At 53.6% G+C, this 19,784-nt stretch overlaps 1 protein-coding gene across 1 annotated transcript in view; it reads left to right on the forward strand.

The window, feature by feature from the left end:
- The first annotated feature begins 12,177 nt into the window (after positions 1 to 12,177).
- Positions 12,178 to 19,784, forward strand: part of SLC6A2 (solute carrier family 6 member 2) — a 44,002-nt gene continuing 36,395 nt past the window's right edge. The window contains exon 1 of the mRNA XM_021704620.1: positions 12,178 to 12,451. Coding sequence (XP_021560295.1) covers positions 12,178 to 12,451 — 274 coding nt within the window. The remainder of the gene's footprint in view (positions 12,452 to 19,784) is intronic.

A 19,784-nucleotide genomic window follows, 5' to 3' on the forward strand; every position in this document is an offset into this window, starting at 1 on the left:
ACTAGCCCTGCCCCTCGGCTTCAGGAAGGGGTGGTGAGGCCCCTCTAAGCTCTGGTCACCCCAGCCTCTAAGTGTTTTGGGGAGCTACGGGGGAAGGGGGGAGGTCCTGTTAGGAGTGGGGTGGAGGACAGGGAGAAAAAACAGGGCGGACTATTATTAGCAAAATGATTAGCCATGACTGGAAGAATTTGGAAAACTTGAGGAAGATCATCCTCCCCTCCCGTGGCCCCTTAGCCTCGTGACTGCCTCCAGAGTTGGTAGGCAGATAGGCCCCACATTGGGATCTGCTGCCACAAACCACTCACTCAGGCCTCGGAGGGTGGCCGAGTCCATCCCTAACACGGCCCTTTAAACCCCGCCTGTGTTCCTGTGAGCTGGGCTCTGAGGCCCCCGCAGCAGGTGTTTTGGGCTCCGGCCCTGCCCTAGAGCCACACAGAATAGAAGTACAGCCTCCCGTCTCCGATGGCATGTCCCCCCGCTTGAGGCCAGCGGCTCAGCCCCTCACAAGTCCCCTCCCCGTCACCTCTGCTCCCCACCCAGCACACACGCCCACAGAGGGGGTTCAGTGGGATGGGTGGGGCCGGGTCTGGGCTGAACAGAGCTACAGCGCACACCCATCCGTGGGCAGTGCAAACCGGCTACCGAGGGGCCTCACCGGGAGAGGGCGCATTGCAGTCAGCGGGCCTGTTTGTGTGGCCCTTGGAACAAGCCGGAATGGCCTAATGCTGACCTCTCTTGGACTCTGTCAGCACCCGGATCCAGCCAGTCTGGACCTTCCTTGCCAGCCTCCTCATCTCAGCTTCCCTGTCCCGTGTCGCATGCCCTCAGAGTGTGCCCGGTCTGATAAACGCTCCACAGAGGGGCTGTGGGCTGTGGGAAGAGCCCTGGACCCTGAGTCAGGAGCCAGGGTCTGGGTTCTTGTTCTGCCACCAACCTGTGTGACTTGGGAGGTGGAAGGGGGGGCAGGGAGGCAGCGAGGGGAGGGCTCTTCTTTGAGCCGTGGGAGGAGAGGACGTGAGCAGGCTACAGCACTAAGGAGGGGAGGCTTGGACAGGCGGGAAGGACGGGGGTTAGGGGAGGAGAGAAGGAAAACAAGAGAGAGACAGGGTGGTGGGCGGGGTGGGTGTCGAGGACCAGGGTGGGAGGAAGCGAGCCTTGGGGAGGAAGGAATGGAGAAGACAGTGGCTACCGATAGACAGTGCTGGGGTTCAGACTGTGTCGGCCACAGCCTCCAGGCCCCCCGCCACAAAGGGGGCCGGGCCCTGCTGAGATGGGGAGCTCACATGGGGAGGGGACGGTCAGGAGGTGGGGAGGATGAAGAAGGTGGGGGACCAGCGAGGGAGATGCTGAGCCACCAGAAAGAACAGTGATCAAGAACGTGTGCCTTGGAGCCAGCCCAGATCTGGTTTCAAATCCCATTTTCTGTCCCATCCTCCCCATGCGACCATGGACAAGACATCTAGCCATTGTTGGCATTAAGCTATAAAATGGGGGAAATAATGGTGAGTATTATACGAAATAATACTGGTACTTAGAACCAATACATGCTCAGCGAAGGAAGGACTGCCAAAAATGGAGCAAGTATCCATGTGTCGTTAGTATGTGCCAGACACTTCATCTTCCTGATGCTTTCACGCCTCTCAGCTACCCTGTGGGATAAATAGGTGCGCATCAGCCCAAGGGGGACACAGCTAGGAGGTGACGGGCCAGGATTTGAAGCCCCACTCAGTTAGTGTGAAAGTTGAGTGTCACTGCGCTGGCTTATCATATTGGGGAGGCCAGCGATCGGCAGTCCCCTAAAAAACTAGAAGGTGGGGTGCCTGGGTGGCTCAGTCGTTTAAGCTCAGGTCATGATCTCAGCATCCTGGGATTGAGGGTGTTTTGGGGCTCCCTCTCTGCCTCTGCCCCTCCCCAGCTTGTGGGCACTCTCTCTCTCAAATAAGTAAATAAAAGCTTTGAAAAAGAAAAACTGGAAGGGGACAGTGATGGTGTTTACCATGAAGAGGGGGAGAAAATCACCGCCCTGAGCCCGGCTCCCTAGGTCCCCTGCCCTTGCCCTGAGCCCACTCAGCTTCCACCTTGGGGGGAGAGGGTACAGGACGAGGAGGACATGCTTCCAGCAGGTGTGCTCTGCGTCCGGACTACGGCCTGAGCTACCATCACTAACTGCCTTCAGGTTCCTGGGCTCAAAGGCAGAGAAGGACCAGCCCAGACCAGACACAGCATCCCCAGCCCTTAGCTTCATTGTGAGCAACCTCATGCTGAGGCCTCATGATGATCACCTTGATGAGGGCGCACTTCCCACCTCTGTCCCCTCGCTCATGCTCCCTACCTGCTCTGGGAGCTTTAGGGCCACTCCTGGTACTTCCAGGACTGTCACCCTGAAGTTGAGCATGAAGCAGCTTTTCTCCCTTCCATGCCCTAGAGGGCACCCGTTCACCCCTCCTCCGCCAGGAAGCGTCTGTGTGCTTTTTGCTAAGTGGCCAGAGCAAAAGGAAGGCGTACCAGTGTGAGAGAAAGAAGGCACTTGGGCCAGGCAAAGCCCCTGTAAATCGCTCCAGCCACGCTCAGCCTAGGACTGTGGTCATGAAACATATCACTGACGCTGGAATTCTATTTTTTTAAAACAGGAATTAAACATGCTATAAACATGCAGATCCTGGGTCCCCACTGCAGATCCACTGAATCCAAATTTCTGGGATGGGACCAAGGAATCTGCGCTTTGAGCCATCTGCTAGACTAGTGTGATCTGTGATCTGGGAAAGTGGCAAAGAGGACAAGCCTCTAGGAAGAAGCAGTGACCGGGGAGCCTGGGTGGCTCAGTCATTGGGTGTCTGCCTTTGGCTCAGGTCATGATGTCAGGGTCCTGGGATCGAGCCCTGCGTCAGGCTCCCTGCTCCGCAGGAAGCCTGCTTCTCCCTCTCCCACTCCCCCTGCTTGTGTTCCCTCTCTCACTGGGTCTCTCTCTGTCACATAAATAAATAAAATCTTAAAAAAAAAAAAAAAAGCAGCAGTGACCTTCAGGGACACGGCTGCGGCTGGCATCATGGAGTCCTGATAAATGAGTCTCCTCTTCCAGGAATGCTCTCAAAGTCCATGTCATCGGTTCCTTTATTTGAACAGGTGTGTTACCCCCATTTTACAGATGGAAAAACTGAGGCTTAGAAACCAAAGTCCCTCAGCACACAAGTGGTGAAGCCAGGCTTTGAACCCACCCAACTTTTTCTAAAAAAATTTCCCATTCCGTACTCATAATTGTTATACCAACCCATATCTGCCATGCCATCCCAGGCCTGGAATGTGAAGTCTGGTAAACTTAACTTAATTTCTGGAGAAGATCCCTGCAGCAAGAAGTAACCCGTAAGGGGTGCCAGGCACTGTTCTAAATGTTTTGCATGTATTTATTCCTTTAATCTCCCAGACAATTCTGTGGGTGGGCACTCTTGCCATCACCATCGTACCCATTTTACAGATGAAGAAACTGAGACACACAGAAAAGAGGGGGAACATGACCAAGATTTCACAGACAGGAAGTGGTGGAACCAAGACTGGAGCTCATGCCGTGTGGCTCTTAAATCTATGCTCTTAGCGAGTTCTCCGCTCGGCATCTCCAGACTGCAGAAAAAGCTAAACTTGGTCAGTTTCCTAGGAATGGATATCAGAGGGCCAGAAGGGGGAGCGGGAAGGAAGTGGAGAGTAGCTGTGAGATTGGGTCCATATGTGTTACTGGAAAAGAGAGCATGGAGGCCAGCAGGCAGTAATGTTAAGGGATTCTGGGATGGGTTTCATGTGGGAATCTGCAAATCCCCCAAAACTCTATTTAAAATGCTGTGTCTATTAAAGATGGGAAATAGAGGGAGATATGTGCTGTGTTCTTGGATAGAAAGACTGAATACAGTAGAAATGTCAGTGCTCCCCAAACTGATCTATAGATTCAGTATAATCACAGCTGAAATTCCAATGGGATTTTTCAAGGAACCCAGCAAGCTGATTCTGAAATTTGTAAGGAATAGCGTTGCCAAGACACTCCCCCTCTTTTTTTTTAAGATTTTATGTATTTATTTGAGAGAAAGAAAGTGAGAGACAGCATAAGCAGGGGAGAGGGAGAAGCAGACTCCCCACTGAGCAGGGAGCCCGACGTGGGGCTCAATCCCAGGACCTTGGGATCATGACCTAGCCCAAGGCAGAGGCTTAACCAACTAAGCCACCCAGGTGCCCCACCAAGACACTCCTGAAGAAAAAGAGCTGGAGAATCTTGCCCTATCAGATAGAAAAACACATTTTAAAGTAATGCTGTTTGTTTCCCCAGCTTTGTTGAGGTATAATAGACAAAGTTGTATATATTTAAAGTGTATAATGTGTTCATTTGATACACATATACATCCCGATATGGTTACCATAATTAGGTTAATTAACATATCCATCGCCTCACATAGAGTTACCTTTTTCTGCGTGAGTGGTGAGAACAAGTTAGATCTACTCCCTTAGCAAATTTCAAACATGTAATACACTGTTGTTAACTATAGTCACCATTCTGTACTTTGGATCCCCAGAACCTACTCATCTAATAACTGAAAGTTGGTACCTAGAAAGCAACGTTAGTTAAAACATTGAAGGGAAAAACTGTCAAATTTTAAATTGTAATTTAGGAAAATATCAGGTAAGGAAGGATTTCTTAAACAAAGCATAAATACATAAGCCAAAAGAAAAGTTAAAGTAAGATTACATTAAATTACATGAAAATTAATAACCTTTATTTATCACAATCACCATATAGAGAGAAAAGACATAATACGACCAAGTAAAGATGTTTGCAATATAACTGACAAATATTCGTGCCCAGAATATTAACACCTTCTGTGCATCAATAAGAAAAGACAAACAAGGGGCGCCTGGGTGGCTCAGTCAGTAAAGGGTCTGCCTTCGGCTCAGGTCATGATCCCAGGGTCCTGGGATCCAGCCCCGCATCCATCTGGCTGCCTGCTCAGTGGGGGGAGTCTGCTTCTCCCTCTCCTTCTTCCCCTCCCCCCTGCTCCTTCTCTCTCCCCCCCCCCAAATAAATATAAAATCTAAAAAAAAAAAAGAAAGGAAACACAAGCCAATAGAAAATTATACAAACAAAAATTACACAAACAACACGCTATCATTTTACAGGAGAAAAAGAAACACAACTGACCAGTACGCATATGAAAAGATGCTCCACATCTTTAGAAGTCAGGAAAATGCATGTTAAAGTCACATCCAAAAGAGTGGCAAAAATTAAAAGTTTAAATAACTCCAAGGGTTAGGGAAGATGTGAAGAAATTGGAAGTGAAGAAATAACTCTGCTGAGGAGAGTTTTAATTGGTATGACCATCTTAGAAAATAGTTTGACATTCCTGCATAAAGCTAAACAAACACATACCCTACAAACCAGCAATTTGCAAAGTATAGAAACTCTTAAGAACTCTTGCCTACGTCCAAGGGTCCAAGGGAGTTGTCTGTACAAAATTTTAAAGGCAGCGTTGTTCAAATATAAAATAACTGGAAATAATCCAAATGCCATTCAACAGTTGGATGAATACATGAATTAGTTATTATTCATAAAATAGAATGAATATATGCAGCCATGAAAATGAGTGAACTCCACCGTCATGGGTGATTCCCAAAAACATATTCAGCCAAAGAAGTCACAAAAATATCTGTAGCGTGATTCCTTTTATATAAATTTCAAAGAAGGACAAAATCATGTATTGTTAGGGAAATATTGGTAGGTGGTAAAGGAAGGCAAAGAAATGATTAGTTGCTGAACACAGGCTGGTGGTTACCTTGGAGTCAGGGAGAGTGGTGAAGGGGTATGTTGAGGGAGGAGGATGCAAGGGCTGGTAGGGCACAGGAAATTCTCTATTTCTTACCCCACAATGTGGGTTCTTACACGTTCATGTCATTAATATTATTTAAACTGGAAACTGGTCTTACCTGTTTTATATACTTTTTCTTAAGTATGATAAATTTCACACTAAATTAAAAATGCTGTGTGTATGTGCATATTTCTGGGAGAATCCACGTTTCATCAGATTATCTAAGGAGTGCCTGGTCTTCTAACAGAGGGCACCTGGGCATAAACTTTTCTGGGGGGTCCCCCCTGCTCTGATATTCCCCAGAGGGGCAGAGTCCTCCTCCTATGGAGGAGGGACAGATAAGCCTCCTATGGCTTATCCTGGTCAGTTGATCACAAGTCCCCTCTGCCCCTGAGACAGATGCAAACTAAGTGCGATTGCCCTGTCACCATAACTCATGTGACCACTTTAAGGCCAAAGGATGTATTAAGGTGCTCCTGCAGTGGAGGGCCCCCTTTCCTCCCAAGAGGCTGAATGCCTTTGCCTTGTACCCTTCCTTCCCTTTCTACCTCCCCAGCTCCTCTCCTGACCTGCCTTCTTCTTCCTGGGTTCATCTCCATGTTGCCATTGGACTTGCCCAGGATCTCAAAGCCTGAAACCAGCAGAGCAAGAGTCAGGACCCTGGGTGCTGACTCCCAGCCCAGGGCTATTTCTGCCACACCACCTGCCCCTCCCATTCTAGCCCAGCTCCTCTGTCCTTGCCTGATTCCCCTGCCCCGGGGGCCACAGGGCTTGGCTGGGCTTGCATTGGCAAGTCCACAAAAGGATGCATTGTTTTATGCTGAATGAGACAGGAGTATGAGAGAGAGGGAAAGGATCTGAACTCGTCTGTCCCCCAAAGGTCTGGCGCTGGGTAGAGCTTAACCTTCAGAGGCAAGGAGACAGTGGGGGAGGCCCCTCGGAGGCTGTGCAGTAATCCAGGTGAGAGATGGTGGCAGGCCAGGCCCCGTGGAGGTGGGGACAGGTGAGGCGGCTCCAACCCACAGAGTCTGCAGTAGCATTGGACGTGGAAGTATGAAAAAGAGGAGTCAAGGCCAACTCCAAAGTTTTTTGGCTTGAGAAGCTAGAAGGAAGAAGATGCCATCACCCGGAATGAGGGAGAACTAGGAGGAGCACGTTTGTGGGGAGGCCTGAAAGGGGAGCTTAAGAATTTGATTTTGGACACAGTAAGTTCCAGGTGCCTTTTATCACCCGCGTAGAGACGTGCAGTCTGTAGTTGGACCCAGGCAGAGGATGTGAATGTGCAGGTCAATGATGATTGGATGCTCTTTAATGCCAGTGCCTGATTGTGGTCCGTTGGGGTAAGAGCTTGGCAGAGAAGAATCTAAGGCCTGAGCCACCTCTGGGTAAGCTGGAAGCCTCGAGGACCAGGGGGCTTTTGCAGGGGGTGTTCAGTCTATGGGGGTCTTTTATTGAGGGGTTTTATGCTATCTGTAAATGCAATATGTAAATGCAAAAGTTGTATCAGTGACTGATGACCCCAGGGCAGGTCAGCTACAAGGACTTAGGTCTAATGCCCTGGTAAAGAAAGAAAGGGAGAAAGAAAGAGAGAAAGAGAGAAAGGGAGAAAGAGAGAAAGAAAGGAAGAGAGAGAGAAAGAAAGGAAGAAAGAAAGAGGGAGGAAGGGAGGAAAGGAGGAAGGGAGGGAGAGAGGGAGGAGAGAGGGAGGGAGGGAGGGAGGGAGGGAGGGAGGAAATCTACAGGCAAACCTCTCCACAGGTTCTGATAGTATCCTCAAGACACCTCCAGTACCCAGCCCCTTGGACTCCAGATGTCCTCCAGCGCGTATCGTTTGTGTGTCAGGGTCTTGGCATCGGCCTAGAGATGTCCAGAGCTGGACTGACAGCACCAGCCATCACCTTGTGCCCATGGCCTGTGTCACCAAGTGCCATGGTAAGTGGAAGTGACGCCTTCCCAGAGATCAAGTTAGCTCCGATAATGCTCCCGCCGTCTGCCCACCCACTTGCCCTCAGGCCACCTGGAAGGGCAGAATGCAAGGTATGGAGAGAAGCCACATGGCCCCATGGCTCTTGGAGTGCGGGGCAGGGAGTCCCGGCCAGAAAGGGAGAGAGACGCCTTCCCTTTCAGTCCAGCCCCAGCCTGGTGTTTCCACTGCTGTCCCCCAGAAGTCTCTGAAAGCACCAAGCGGAACTCTCGGGGCTTGCTGATTGGCCCTCTCTTGGCGTTCAGGAGTGGGGGGATGCCTCCCTCCATCCCTGTAGCAAACACTTCTGGTGCCCCGCCCACACTGTTCCTGCCGATGCAGACCCCACCCCCAGCTTCCTACCGCCAGTACCTGGGATGCAGCTAGAAGCCTTTTCCTGGCAACTGGAACATGCTCAGCCCACACAGCCAGGCAGGCTGAAAATGCTGGCAAGTTGGCACCCCGGGCACAGACTTAATGGATAAATACTCCAACTTCCTTGCCCAGGAGTGGGACAACAGAGGCAGGCTCTATGCAGTCTCCCAGAGGTCCCCAGCAGGGCTGAACACCAGCTGCCCACAGCTGTAACTGCTCCTTCACGTCCCTTCTGTTGGTTCCTTTCCCTTGCCTCCCGTCCCTACTCCTATATAAGTGCTTCCAGGAATTGACTCCTAAATAAACGACTTGAATTCGAATCTTTGTTTCAGATTCTGCTTCTGGAGGAATCCAACATAAACAACCCCAACCAAAGACACCAAACCCAGCCAATGATTGAGATCTCTTCTAGTTCTGTTTTGTACACATATCTAGAGCACGAGCTATGTGACAGGATATATTGGGCACCATCCTTGTCCCTAGTAAGGAATTCACACAGATAACTGTACTAGACAAATAGACAAGGCAGTATAAAGAAGGAGGTGGTTGGGAGGTGGTGGTTATCAGGGAGCTTTACAGTGGAGGTGACATCTGAGGTTTTGAAGGATGAATAGGAGTTCTCTGGGTAGACAAGAAGATGGGGACAGCATAGTTAAAAATCCAGAGGTGTAAAAAGGCACAAGATATCCAGGATACCACTAGTAATTGAGTATCTCCTATGTTGCTAGAGAATAAAGTATATTTTTGGGTCAAATAAAGGGTTTGTAGGGAGAATGAGGAGAGAATTAGCATAGCAAGAGATGTGATTGAATAACAGGCAGAATCTTGTCTGTACTGCTAAAGGTGTTTAGATAATATCTCAAAAAGATCAGAGGATTTTAAGAAATTGTGCGTTATCTTTTTCTGATTGCTTAAGTATCTAATGCTCATTGTAGACAAGTTGGCAGATAACGAGAAGTATAAAGAAGCAAATAAAATTACCTTAAATCCAGGGTTAATGAAATCACATTGGTGCGTTGTCTCTGGGGGGAGACAGAAGAGTGAGGTGATCAGACTCGACTTTTAGAAAGAGCTCTGGCAGCTGGTGAACATCATGCGGCTGGAAAGATACTGGACGTGAGGCGGTCAGCTGGGAGGCTGTTGCAGTGAGGGGATGGGGATGCTGCAGGGGGTGGGGGAAGGCTGGGGCTTCCTGGGGTGTGCAGAGGTGGGAGACTCAGGACCAGCTGGGTGGGGCATGGGGTAAAAGCAGAGGAGGGAAATATGATCCCTAGAGAGATTCTGAATATCTCCATCCACCAATTGGGGGAGGCAACAGGGACTGCGAGCCGGGAGCCGGGAGACCTGGATCTCATTCCAACTTTGTCATTTCCAACCTGTGAGACCTCAGGCAGGTCCCTTGAATCCTCAGAGCCACAGTTCCCTGACCTGAAAAATGGAAAGATGATTTCATTCCTGTTTCCTCACAGGCTTGTCAAGATAGCCCAGGGGTCAAAGGAAATTGACAACCCTGATGGATGGGAACCTGTGACTCTAGGCTCTCCTGAAACTCTGGCTCAGTCCTGCCCCTGACCTTCCTCTGCCTCTCCTCATCAGCCCCCAGAAGGCCAGGGCAGACTCACCATCCACTGATTTTTCCCTTCCTCTCTGCATCCTTCACAGAAGATACTTGTCATGCTGGTCCCTCTAGCAAAAATGTTCTCAACACCCCCATGCACCACCATGAATGCATTCAGTTTCCATACTAATTGATGCCTTAATATGTTCCAGGTGTTAGGAACCCAGAGGTATATAGAACAGTCAAGGTCCCTGCCCTCAGGGAGCTCATATGCTACCCAAGAGGAGACATATAATAAACAAATATATTTGTATACTGATGTAATGAAGGGAATAAAATAAGGTGAGGTGATAGAGAGTGGGGGTGTATTTTAGATTTGAGTGGTCAGGAAGGGACCACTGAACTAAGATCTGAACAACTCAGGCAGAGGAACCAGCAAGTATCAAAGTCCTGGGGTGCGTTTGAGCTTGGACTGTTTAAAGAACAGAAAGGTCAGCATGCCTGGGTTTGCCAAAATTCCCTCCCATCCCCCTTAGGGGTTGTCACCTCTGTGACACCTTCTTGGGTTACCTCTCCGCCCCCACCCTTTACTTGCTGATTCGGCTCCAACCAATTCCCATACCCCTGTAGTTACAACCAATCCTGACTACATTAGGTTGTGATGGACTCTTTACACACTGGACTGTTAGCTGTTTGATGGCAGAAACTATCTCCCTGGCTCCAGGAGCCAGCACTGTTCAGGCACACAGCAGGTGATCATTTAATGACTGAAGAAATTAACCAGCAGACAAACAAGTGAAAGAATGCGTGAATACGCAAATGGCTCCCTCCTTTTCTTGTTTAAATGTTGCCTTCTCAAATTCCCTGACCAAACTGCATCCCCCCTCCCCCTCACCACCCCTCAACCCCTTACCAGGCTCACTTTTCCCTTTGTACGTATCACCTTCCCACACACCGTACAATGTGTCTATTTATTAGGCTTCTTTTCTCCCCCGCCCGACAGAATGTAAAGTCCACCCTGTCAGGGATTTTTGAGTTAAGTTGTGCAGGAATGTCTCCCAAGAGCCTAGAACAGTGGCTGTCACATAGCAGGCATATGTAGGAACAGATGAGGAAGAGGTAAATGAACGCATGGATAAATGAATAACGTTCTCAGCCTCATGGAACAGGAGTCACACCCTCTGTGTAACAGAGGAGGTCAGGGCTGGGGTGTGACCTTTCAACTCCGAGCCAGCCAACGCCCGCCAGCAGGTTTGCCAACCTAGGCAGGCACTGAGCAGAGCATTCCCGCTTTGTTGATGGAGAAGCTCCGCAGGGTAGTTTAAGTGGCCTGCGGCGGATGACAGCGGCGATCCTGACTCGGGTCATTTGCGCTCCCTGGTCTTTTCCCGGCCCCCTCTCAGACGCGACTCTGACCCCAGTTCTGGGCGTCTCGCTCTCTTCCCGTGGTGGGAAGTCAGAGCCCGGTGCCCCCCGGGAGCTGCGTCTGGCGCGCCGGTGCGTGCTGGCAAGTGAGCGGGCGCCCGGGTCCCCGAGTCGCCCCCCGAGCCCGCGCCGCGCCCCCGCCCCTGCCCAGCCCCGGCCGCGCTGTCAGTCCCCATTAGCGCTAACAGGCTCCAGACGGAGCGGGCCCGGCGCGGGCTTAATGCAATCGGCGCGTTACCTGGGGCGCAGGCTACATTACCAGCCCGGCCCCCGCCCGGCGCGGCCAGAACCAGCCAGCCCGCGCCCCGCCGGCCGCCCCGCGCCTCCCGCGCTCCTCCGGCCGTGCCCCAGCGCCACGCGGCGGAGCCCAGCCCCGGCCCGCGCCCCACAGCCCGCCGCGGCCAGGCCGGGCACCCGGGATCGCGGCGCTGCCGGACACGTGAGTGCGCCCTGCGCGCCGCCTGGCCGAGGTGTGCCGGGGAGGCCCGGGCTGCGAGCGCAGAGCGAGAGTGGCAGCGAGTTTGAAGTGCAGAAGGGTGAGTGTCCGGGAGGCTCCTGGGGCTGCCGGAGGCGGCACCGATCCGAGCTGGGGGGCAGGGGGGCGGCAAACGGCACTGGCAGGGTCCCCGCCCCTGGGAAACCTCAGCCTCCGCGTGTCCCAGCCCCGCCATCTGGGGGCGAGAGGGAGCGGGCGAATGAGGGAAGCGCTGCGGGGTCCCGGGCCGGACCCACGAGGCGGACGGGGGCGGTCTCCACCTCTCGGTTCCGTCTCAGTTCCGCCCGCCACTACCACTGTTTCCAATTATTTTTCCAACAGACGCGCTCCGGTTTGGGGGAACCCCGCGTCCGCCCAGTGCGCGCTGGCCGCTGTGTCTCCGCGCTCCCGGGAGGTCCCGGGAGGTCTCGGGAGGCGCAAGCAGGGCGGGATGGCTTGATGACCGCATCTTTTCCTTTCATCCGCGCAGAGCCTCGGCGTGCTCCCAGTCCCGCTGACGTTCCCCTCGCCAACCGCACCCATGCTTCTGGCGCGGATGAAGCCGCAGGTGCAGCCCGAGAACAGCGGGGCGGACCAGGGGCCCGAGCAGCCTGTGCAAGGGCGCAAAGCCGCCGAGCTGTTGGTGGTGAAAGAGCGCAACGGCGTCCAGTGTCTCCTGGCGTCCGGCGCGGACGACGAGCAGCCCCGGGAGACCTGGGGCAAGAAGATCGACTTCCTGCTGTCGGTGATAGGCTTCGCGGTGGACCTGGCCAACGTGTGGCGCTTCCCCTACCTCTGCTACAAGAACGGTGGTGGTGAGCCCCCTGATGGGCTGGGGGTGTGGATGAGGGAGGCTACCGTCCGCAGCAGCGGCCGGCCGGGGATAGGGGCTGGGATGGAGGAGCTGGGATGCGCACAGGAGCGGAGGAAGCACGCGAGCGAGTCTGGAGTGCAGGAGGGGTCTCGACAGGGCTCATGGAAATAGAAGTGGAGGCCCCGGTGGAAAAGGGAAGTGGAGGCTTGCCCCTGGACAGTGATAAGCGCATGGGTGGAAGAACAGAATCTGGGGCCCTAAGTTGGGTGAGAAACACTGATCTTTTGATGGTTGGCAGGAAGAGAGGTGCAGATCTGGAGAGCTCTGGAAGGGGCACCAGAAGTGCACAAGATGTGACAACCAGGCACACAGGGACCCTAACTCCAGCACTCTGAGCCTTGGGGCAGGGACCTCTGGGCCAAAAGGGGAGAGAGGACGTGGGCTCCCTGAAGGCACTTGGGGGGCCCCACACTCTTGGGGACAAACACTCTGGAAAAGAGACACACAGAGAGAAGCTAGTGTCAGAGGGAACGCCTCTCTCAGGATGGTGGTTGTGTTGCTGGGGGTGCTAGGATGCGTCATTAGGTACCAAGAACTGGCCTGGTCCTGGAGGCAGGAGGCCCGGCTGATGGGGATGAAGCCTTTACCTCCGCGGGTCCTGGCTGCAATGCAGGGTAGAGTGGGAGAGGGGCCTGGAGAAAACTCCAGTGGAAGCAGCCAGGCTCTCTCCTCTATCCCGAGCCGGGTGACAGATGACCTACCTGCCTGGGATGCGAGTCTAGAGACCAACTTCGGCTCATTCAAAGGGCAGAGCCCTGGAAGAAGGGGCCTAGGGGCGGGGCACAAGGTCCTAAGACCGTAGCTCCTTCTTGAGAGCCTTTGTTCCTGGGTGCCCAAACCACCCCAGTCTTCTGCCCCTTGCTGGAGTGAGTTCAGGGGTGCCCTGCAGAGAGCCTGGGAAAATGGCAGGGAGGAAGATGTTGGCAAAGGGGGGCCCAATTCTGGAAACTTCTATCCACTGGGTCATCCTGCCTGGCAGTGGCTCTAGCTCACGACTCCAGGTGGTCAGAGGCAGGCAGGGTGAGGATTTGGAACCCGGTAAAGGGAAAGCTCGCGACTGGTCCCATAGGGTCTGGGACCCAGCTGTTTGCTTTAGTGCTTGCTCTGGACCCTTACTCTGGTTGAGAAATGGGAAGCACTATCCAGAGGGGACACTCTCCCTTGGTTGACTGCTGCAGCCTCTCAAGAGTCTCTGGTTGGCCTTAAGAATTCTGGCCTTTTGGGCCCAGGGAGGGAGGAAAGGCAGATCCCACGTATTTTTAGCAGGTGGGGAGATGACGAATGAAAGACAGACCGAGACCCTAAGATGCGCCATCCAGCATGTCCTCAAGGGGCTGTCCGAGACTGCATGTCCCTAGACAGCAGGAGGCCCTCTCATGAATCAGCAATAGTTCTCGGGTTCCTCTCGGTGTGAGGCACAGTGCTAGGCTCTGCAGGGGCCCCCTACATATACTCATCACTACGTCTGTCTGCCAGGAGCTTTAGTCACCTAAAGCGTCACGCCATTACACGCCATTTCCACTGTTGTAAGTGTTGGTTGAAACTAAATGCACCCCAGATGGCCAACTGGACACATTGGCTAGATGGATATTCTAGAGCTCCCACTGACACTTCGAGCTCCCAGGGCCATTGCCATCAACTGTGAGCACCTACTGCATGCACAGTGATACACCAGGTGCTGGCGGGGGGGGGGGGGGGGGCGTTACAAACAGCCGATTTGTCACAGGTTCCGATTTTTAGGCAAACTGGGCGGAAAGCTCCCTCTCCTTGGTCCGAGAACCCTGCATATCACCCACCTGAGTTGTTTGGTCATTTATCTCTGTGTGTATCGGTCACCCAAACAGACGGGGGCACATCGAGAGCATAGACGGTGGCTTTTTCCTGCCTCTATTTCGAATGCTCAAAATAAGGTCCAGATCCTAGGAATGTGGTAGAAGGTACCCAACAGCCTTCTATTGAATGAGTAAATGAATGGAACGATCCAAGCCCTAACGCCTATCCAGAGACAGCGGGAGCCCCCGGCAGTAACTGACCAAGAGAGGGTGCTCGCTCTGCTGGGGTGGGGCCGGCAGGCTAGAGGTCAGGGGCCTTGGCCGTGGAGTCCCGGCTTCCAGCTTCTGCCAGCGGGACTTTGGGCGGCCCCTCCTGCCTCGATGTCTCCATCTGTCAAATGGAAAGAATGGTTTTCCCCTCAGAGGGTGAGCATGGGATAATGTGATACAAGGCTCGTGGAGAGCCAGACAGGGAGTCTGGCCCCTAGTAAAGGTAACTGTTACTCTTCCTTAACCACATTTTGATGACGTGGGAAATGGCTGGGAGAGGTGACAAGTGCTCTAAAGGTCTGAGGAGGGGCTGCTTGGGAAAGATGGGGAGGTGCACTGTCCTGGGAGCTTAGCCCCTCAGGATGGGAGGTGCATGGATAAGCCTTGAGACGGTAGGAGGCATTCTTGTTGTTCGAGAATGCACTTGGTATATCATCTCAAAGATGAGGAGTGCGGGCTTGGCGGGAGGGCAAGCCAGCAGAGATAAGGGCGGAGAGGCAAGTTGGGGCCCGGCCCTGGAGACCTTGAATATCAGGTTAAGGGGCAGGGAAGTTGTACCAGTGAATTTCCACTTGTGGTTGACCCAGGGTAGCTTCACCCTCCATCTCCGAATTCGAAGGCAGCTCCTTTTCTGAACTACCCCTCAGCCCTCTGGAGGAGCTCAGCTGGCCCCTTCGGACCTTCATCTCTGCTGAGCCCTCCTGGCTGGCTCCTTGGAGATCAGTTCTTAACCCTAATTCTAGAGTCAGCCCCTGAGATGGGCCAGCATGTTGGCAGGTGGGTATGCTGTGATTGTGGAAGCAGCCCGAAGACCCAAGTTTGAATCCCAACTCTGTTTCTCTGGGCATGGCCCAGCCCCTCTCCCAGCCTGAGCTCCCCGCTACAGCTGGACCCCCAAGAGTTATCCTTCTCCGATGACCTGGCTCAGCGCCGCACCCAAGCCAGGACTCCGCCGGCCTGTGATTTACTAGCCCGGGTGATCTTCGGGTGCCAGTTTGAACGTGGTAACCTCCAAGTCTGGCTGTGCACGCTGGCGCAGACCAGAGCATGTTGTGAAATGATAAAGATGACAATAGTTTAAGACCCCGGCTGATATTTTCTGAATAAATTCCTGGGAATGATCAGCCTGTCTGAACGTCTTCCTGGAGGCCAGCTGCTGGGCCACACACATGTGGGATGCTACCGACGGGGAAGGCCAGACTTGGAAATTCCACAACCTTCTCAAACAGAGAGACAGTGCCAGGCCGTGGGGGCTGTTTTCAGGGTGCTAGACTCTCCCCTGCACCTGGGGTCTTGGGCTTGGCGTGGGCTGGTCGCCGGGGAGGCGTGGACAGATCGCCTGGGTCTCCACGTCTGCCTTCCTTGCCAGGAGAGGGGTCTTGGCAATGGCTGCTTCTGTTTGAGACGAGTACTGTGGTGTTAGACACATGGTCTCCGGTTCAGACAGACCCGGGTTTGAATCTGAGCCTGACACTTCCTGGAAATGGAGCCCTGGACTCCTCTCTGGGCCTCAGTTTCCTTGTGCAAAGAAGGAGAAAGTTGTTTGATTATTTTTTCAAGATTTTATTTATTTATTTGACAGAGAGAGAGACACAGCGAGAGAGGGAACACAAGCAGGGCGAGTGGGAGAGGGAGAAGCAGGCTTCCCGCGGAGCAGGGAGCCCGACGCGGGGCTCGATCTCAGGACCCCGGGATCATGACCCGAGCCGAAGGCAGACGCTTAACGACTGAGCCACCCAGGCGCCCCTTGTTTGACGATTTTTAATTACAGGCTAGACCCAGGAGTACAGTGGGGTCCTGAGTTTGGCGGGAGCAGAATTGATTCTGGGAGGAAATTAAGGAAAGGGAGTCAGGCTGGACAGCAGACACACCTCGGCCCGGGGAATCGAGAATCAAGAGCCGGGCTATGCTCTGTGTTCTGAGAGTCTGACCTCCTCCCATTGCTCTTTGCTCACCTGGAAGATGGGGATTAACATTCCTGCACGGGGGCCCATGAGATGTGGTTCTGGTCCCGGATGGGGTTCTTGTCCTTCCCTAGTATGCTGAGGGTGTCAGGTGCCCATAGACCATGAGGGTGGGAACCTTCTCGGCCAAAATACCTGGGCTTCTGGAGGCTGGATGTGAAGTGGTGGCTGTTGCAGAGGTCAGAGGTTTGCAATCTCAAGTGCTCTCACATCCGGCCTGGCTGTAGGAGGCCGTCTACACCCTGAGCTTGCCAAACTGATTGTTCAGCTCAGGTGCATGGGGCCCTCCACTGACGAGTTTGCAGGAACAAGTTGGTGCTCATCGGGGACTAGAGCTGAGTCTTGAATCTGGGGTCATCAGCATGATGTGACTCATTGCTCTGAGCTGGCCAAAAAGATCTAAAGAAGCTGTTTCCAGCAAGATGGGATTTCATGGGGATAAAGGTTACACCCTTTCCTTTGGTCCCAGACCCAACTGCCTAAGTAAGGATTAGGTCACCGTGCAAGTGGAGGAAGGCCCTGGGACTTTCATTAGCCGCATCCTCCACGTGAGTCACTGCTGGGAGCCACTTACTGCACAAGAAAGCATTTCCAACATGCCCACCATATGCCAGGAACACAGAGATGAGCAAAAGGCAACCCCCCCCCTTTTTAGGGAGTTCATAGTCTAGAGTAGATATCCTAAAATGTAACGTCATCTTGGATTCTGTTATTGGAAGTATCATATCCCGAATGAGGGAGATGAGGTTCTACTATTCTTTGTGGGTAGCATTTCCTTCCATAATGTAGTTCTGAGCATCCAGAACACCCTTTTTTGGGTTCCTTTTAAAGAGACCAGGACCGAGATGGAAAACCTCAACCTTCAAGGAGCTCTAGGGAAAGTCTCAGCTTCATTAATAAAAATCAGGCCAGACCCCGCAAAGTTGACAGCAGAGGAAGAGTTGTTACATGAGGAGCACCCCAACATTAGTTCCCCTGAGTTTCACCCGCAGGGACCTCCTGAAAGGAGCCGGGGGTGTTCATCTATCTGGAAGTGGGCATGTTTCCTCCCTGGGGGTGTTCCCTGGTCTCAGAGCCAAGGTCAACTCAGAGGTCAGCTGGAAGCACCTAAGCTGAATGTGTAGGTCACTCTGTGGGGAGCTCCCTCCTGAACAGCAGGCGTGTTCCCATGCTCCCGGCTGATCTCAGTGAAAGGCAGGAGTCCACGGCTGCAAGACTCCACTTGGGCGGAAGTTAGGGGGATCCTGAGGCCCGTGGGCAGGGGCCCACTGTGGTCCTTGAGGCCCCTAAAGAGAAGATAAGTCTTGCGGGGGAGGAACCACGAGGCGTCACCCCATGGTTCTGATACCCTACCCTGGGCGGAGTCTGTGTTGACAAACTTGAATGATCTGGGCTTGGTTTCGTGTAAGAACTGGAGCGTTTCGCTCAAGGAATGGCCACATGAAGCCAGCTCTTTAGCTGGCAAAGGCTCAGAGCGGGGATGCTACAGCGGATGCCCAGTGCGCAAAGCATCGCTTTGGACAAGACCGATCTGTTTTGTTCTCCGTGGCTCTAAGGCCAGAAGGAAGGCGGAGGGACAGGGGAGGCTGCCAGGGGAGGGATTGAGGGAAGGGGTGCTGACCAGATGGAGAGGTTGGCCACCAGGTTCAGCAAAGCCTCAGCTGACCGTGGGGAACTCGGAGACTGGGGTGGCTCCCCCAGACTTGTTCTGAGTTGAGGTGAGGAGGCCGGGACTATGCCCTGATGTCAGTTGGTCAGTGGATACAGCTGTCTTGGGAAGGGGACGTGGCCTTGGTTGCGGTGGATCTCTTGAACTGAGGCACTGGCCAAAGGCCTGACGATTGAGGGCTGGGCAGTGCTAGCCGCGGGGGAGCAGCTCCCTCATTCGTGAGGGGCTTCTGGGCAGCACTGTGGGAGCCCTTTGTAGTCATGGGGCTGGCGGTGGCCTGGGGGGACCCTTGACCCTCTTCCTGCCTGTGGTCCGCACACTCTTCTTTGGCCGCAAGGGAGTAGCCAGCCTCCCTTGGGATGGGGACATGAGGCCCCAAGGGACTGCCTCAAAGCCCCTCCATGTTGGCGAGCCTCCAGCAGGCGTGCAAGGCTGTGCTCTGTGAAGGACCCGGCCACCCTCAACTCCACGGGCGATGGCCGCCTTGGCGATTTCCAGTTGCGTGCACTGTCCTGCGTGATAGCAGGACATGATTCTCGTGCACAGAGCACCTCCTGAGTGCCTCCTAAGTGCTTCTCCTCCATCATTGCCAGTTCTCGCAGCAAACTGGTGACGCGGAGCCTGTCCTCCGCGCTTCCCCACACGGACCAGCGCTCCAACTCCCCAGGCCCCAGCTGGGTGTCGACCTGGAGTTACCAGACCCCACGGGTTCAGGGGTCTCCCCACTTCAGATGCCGGTCAAGGTCTCCAGCTGACACCCGGCTGTAAATCAGGGGTTTCCAGGATCCCCTCGTCAGGTGCAGTCATTGGCTATGGCAGCTCCTAGAACTCAGGGAGGCACTGACTTACATCTTCCAGCTTGTTATAAAGGGTATGAGAAAGGATCCCGAGGAGCAGCCAGATGAGGAGGTACGTGGAGCAAGGTCTGGAAGAGTCCCGAGTGCAGGAGTTTCTGCCCTCGCGGAGTTGGGGTGGGTCCCCCTCCTGGCACGTGGATGTGTTGTCCAGCTCAGAAGTTTTCCGAGTTCCGTAGTTCAGAGATCTTTATGGAAGCTTCGACACGTGGGCATCATCGGTTTTAGCTTCATCTCCAGCCCCTCTTTCTGTCCCGGAGGTTGGAGGCTGGGGCTGAAAGTTCCAAGCTTCTAATCAGGGTTTGGCCTTCCTGGGGACCAGGCCCCCACCCAGGAGCCCACCAAGAATTATCTCATTAGAACAAAAGATCCTCCTATCACCCAGAAAATTCCAAGGGATTTAGAAGCTCTGTATAAGACATTCTTATCACTCCCACTTAGAAAATTTCGAGGGTTCTTAAGAGCTCTTTGTCAGGAACGCAGAGCAGAGACCAAATATCTATATATCACATTATGTCACAGGGGGTCTGCCCTGTTCAGCCCTCCTCTGCTTCTCACTGAGGCCCGGGCCTAGGGAGCCTGCCCGCCCAGGACACTGCCTCCCCCCTGCACCACTCCAGGTACCCAGACCCTGGATGTTCCTGCGCAAACACCCCAACCCCCTTCTGGGTCTTCGTGGACCTCCCACCTCATTCCTTCTATCATGTGGGCTGTGCTGCAGGTGCGCAGGGCCCGGGTCCCAGGA

The sequence above is a fragment of the Neomonachus schauinslandi genome, chromosome 16 (assembly GCF_002201575.2).
Source record: "Neomonachus schauinslandi chromosome 16, ASM220157v2, whole genome shotgun sequence".
In the NCBI taxonomy this organism is placed as follows: Eukaryota; Metazoa; Chordata; class Mammalia; order Carnivora; family Phocidae; genus Neomonachus; species Neomonachus schauinslandi.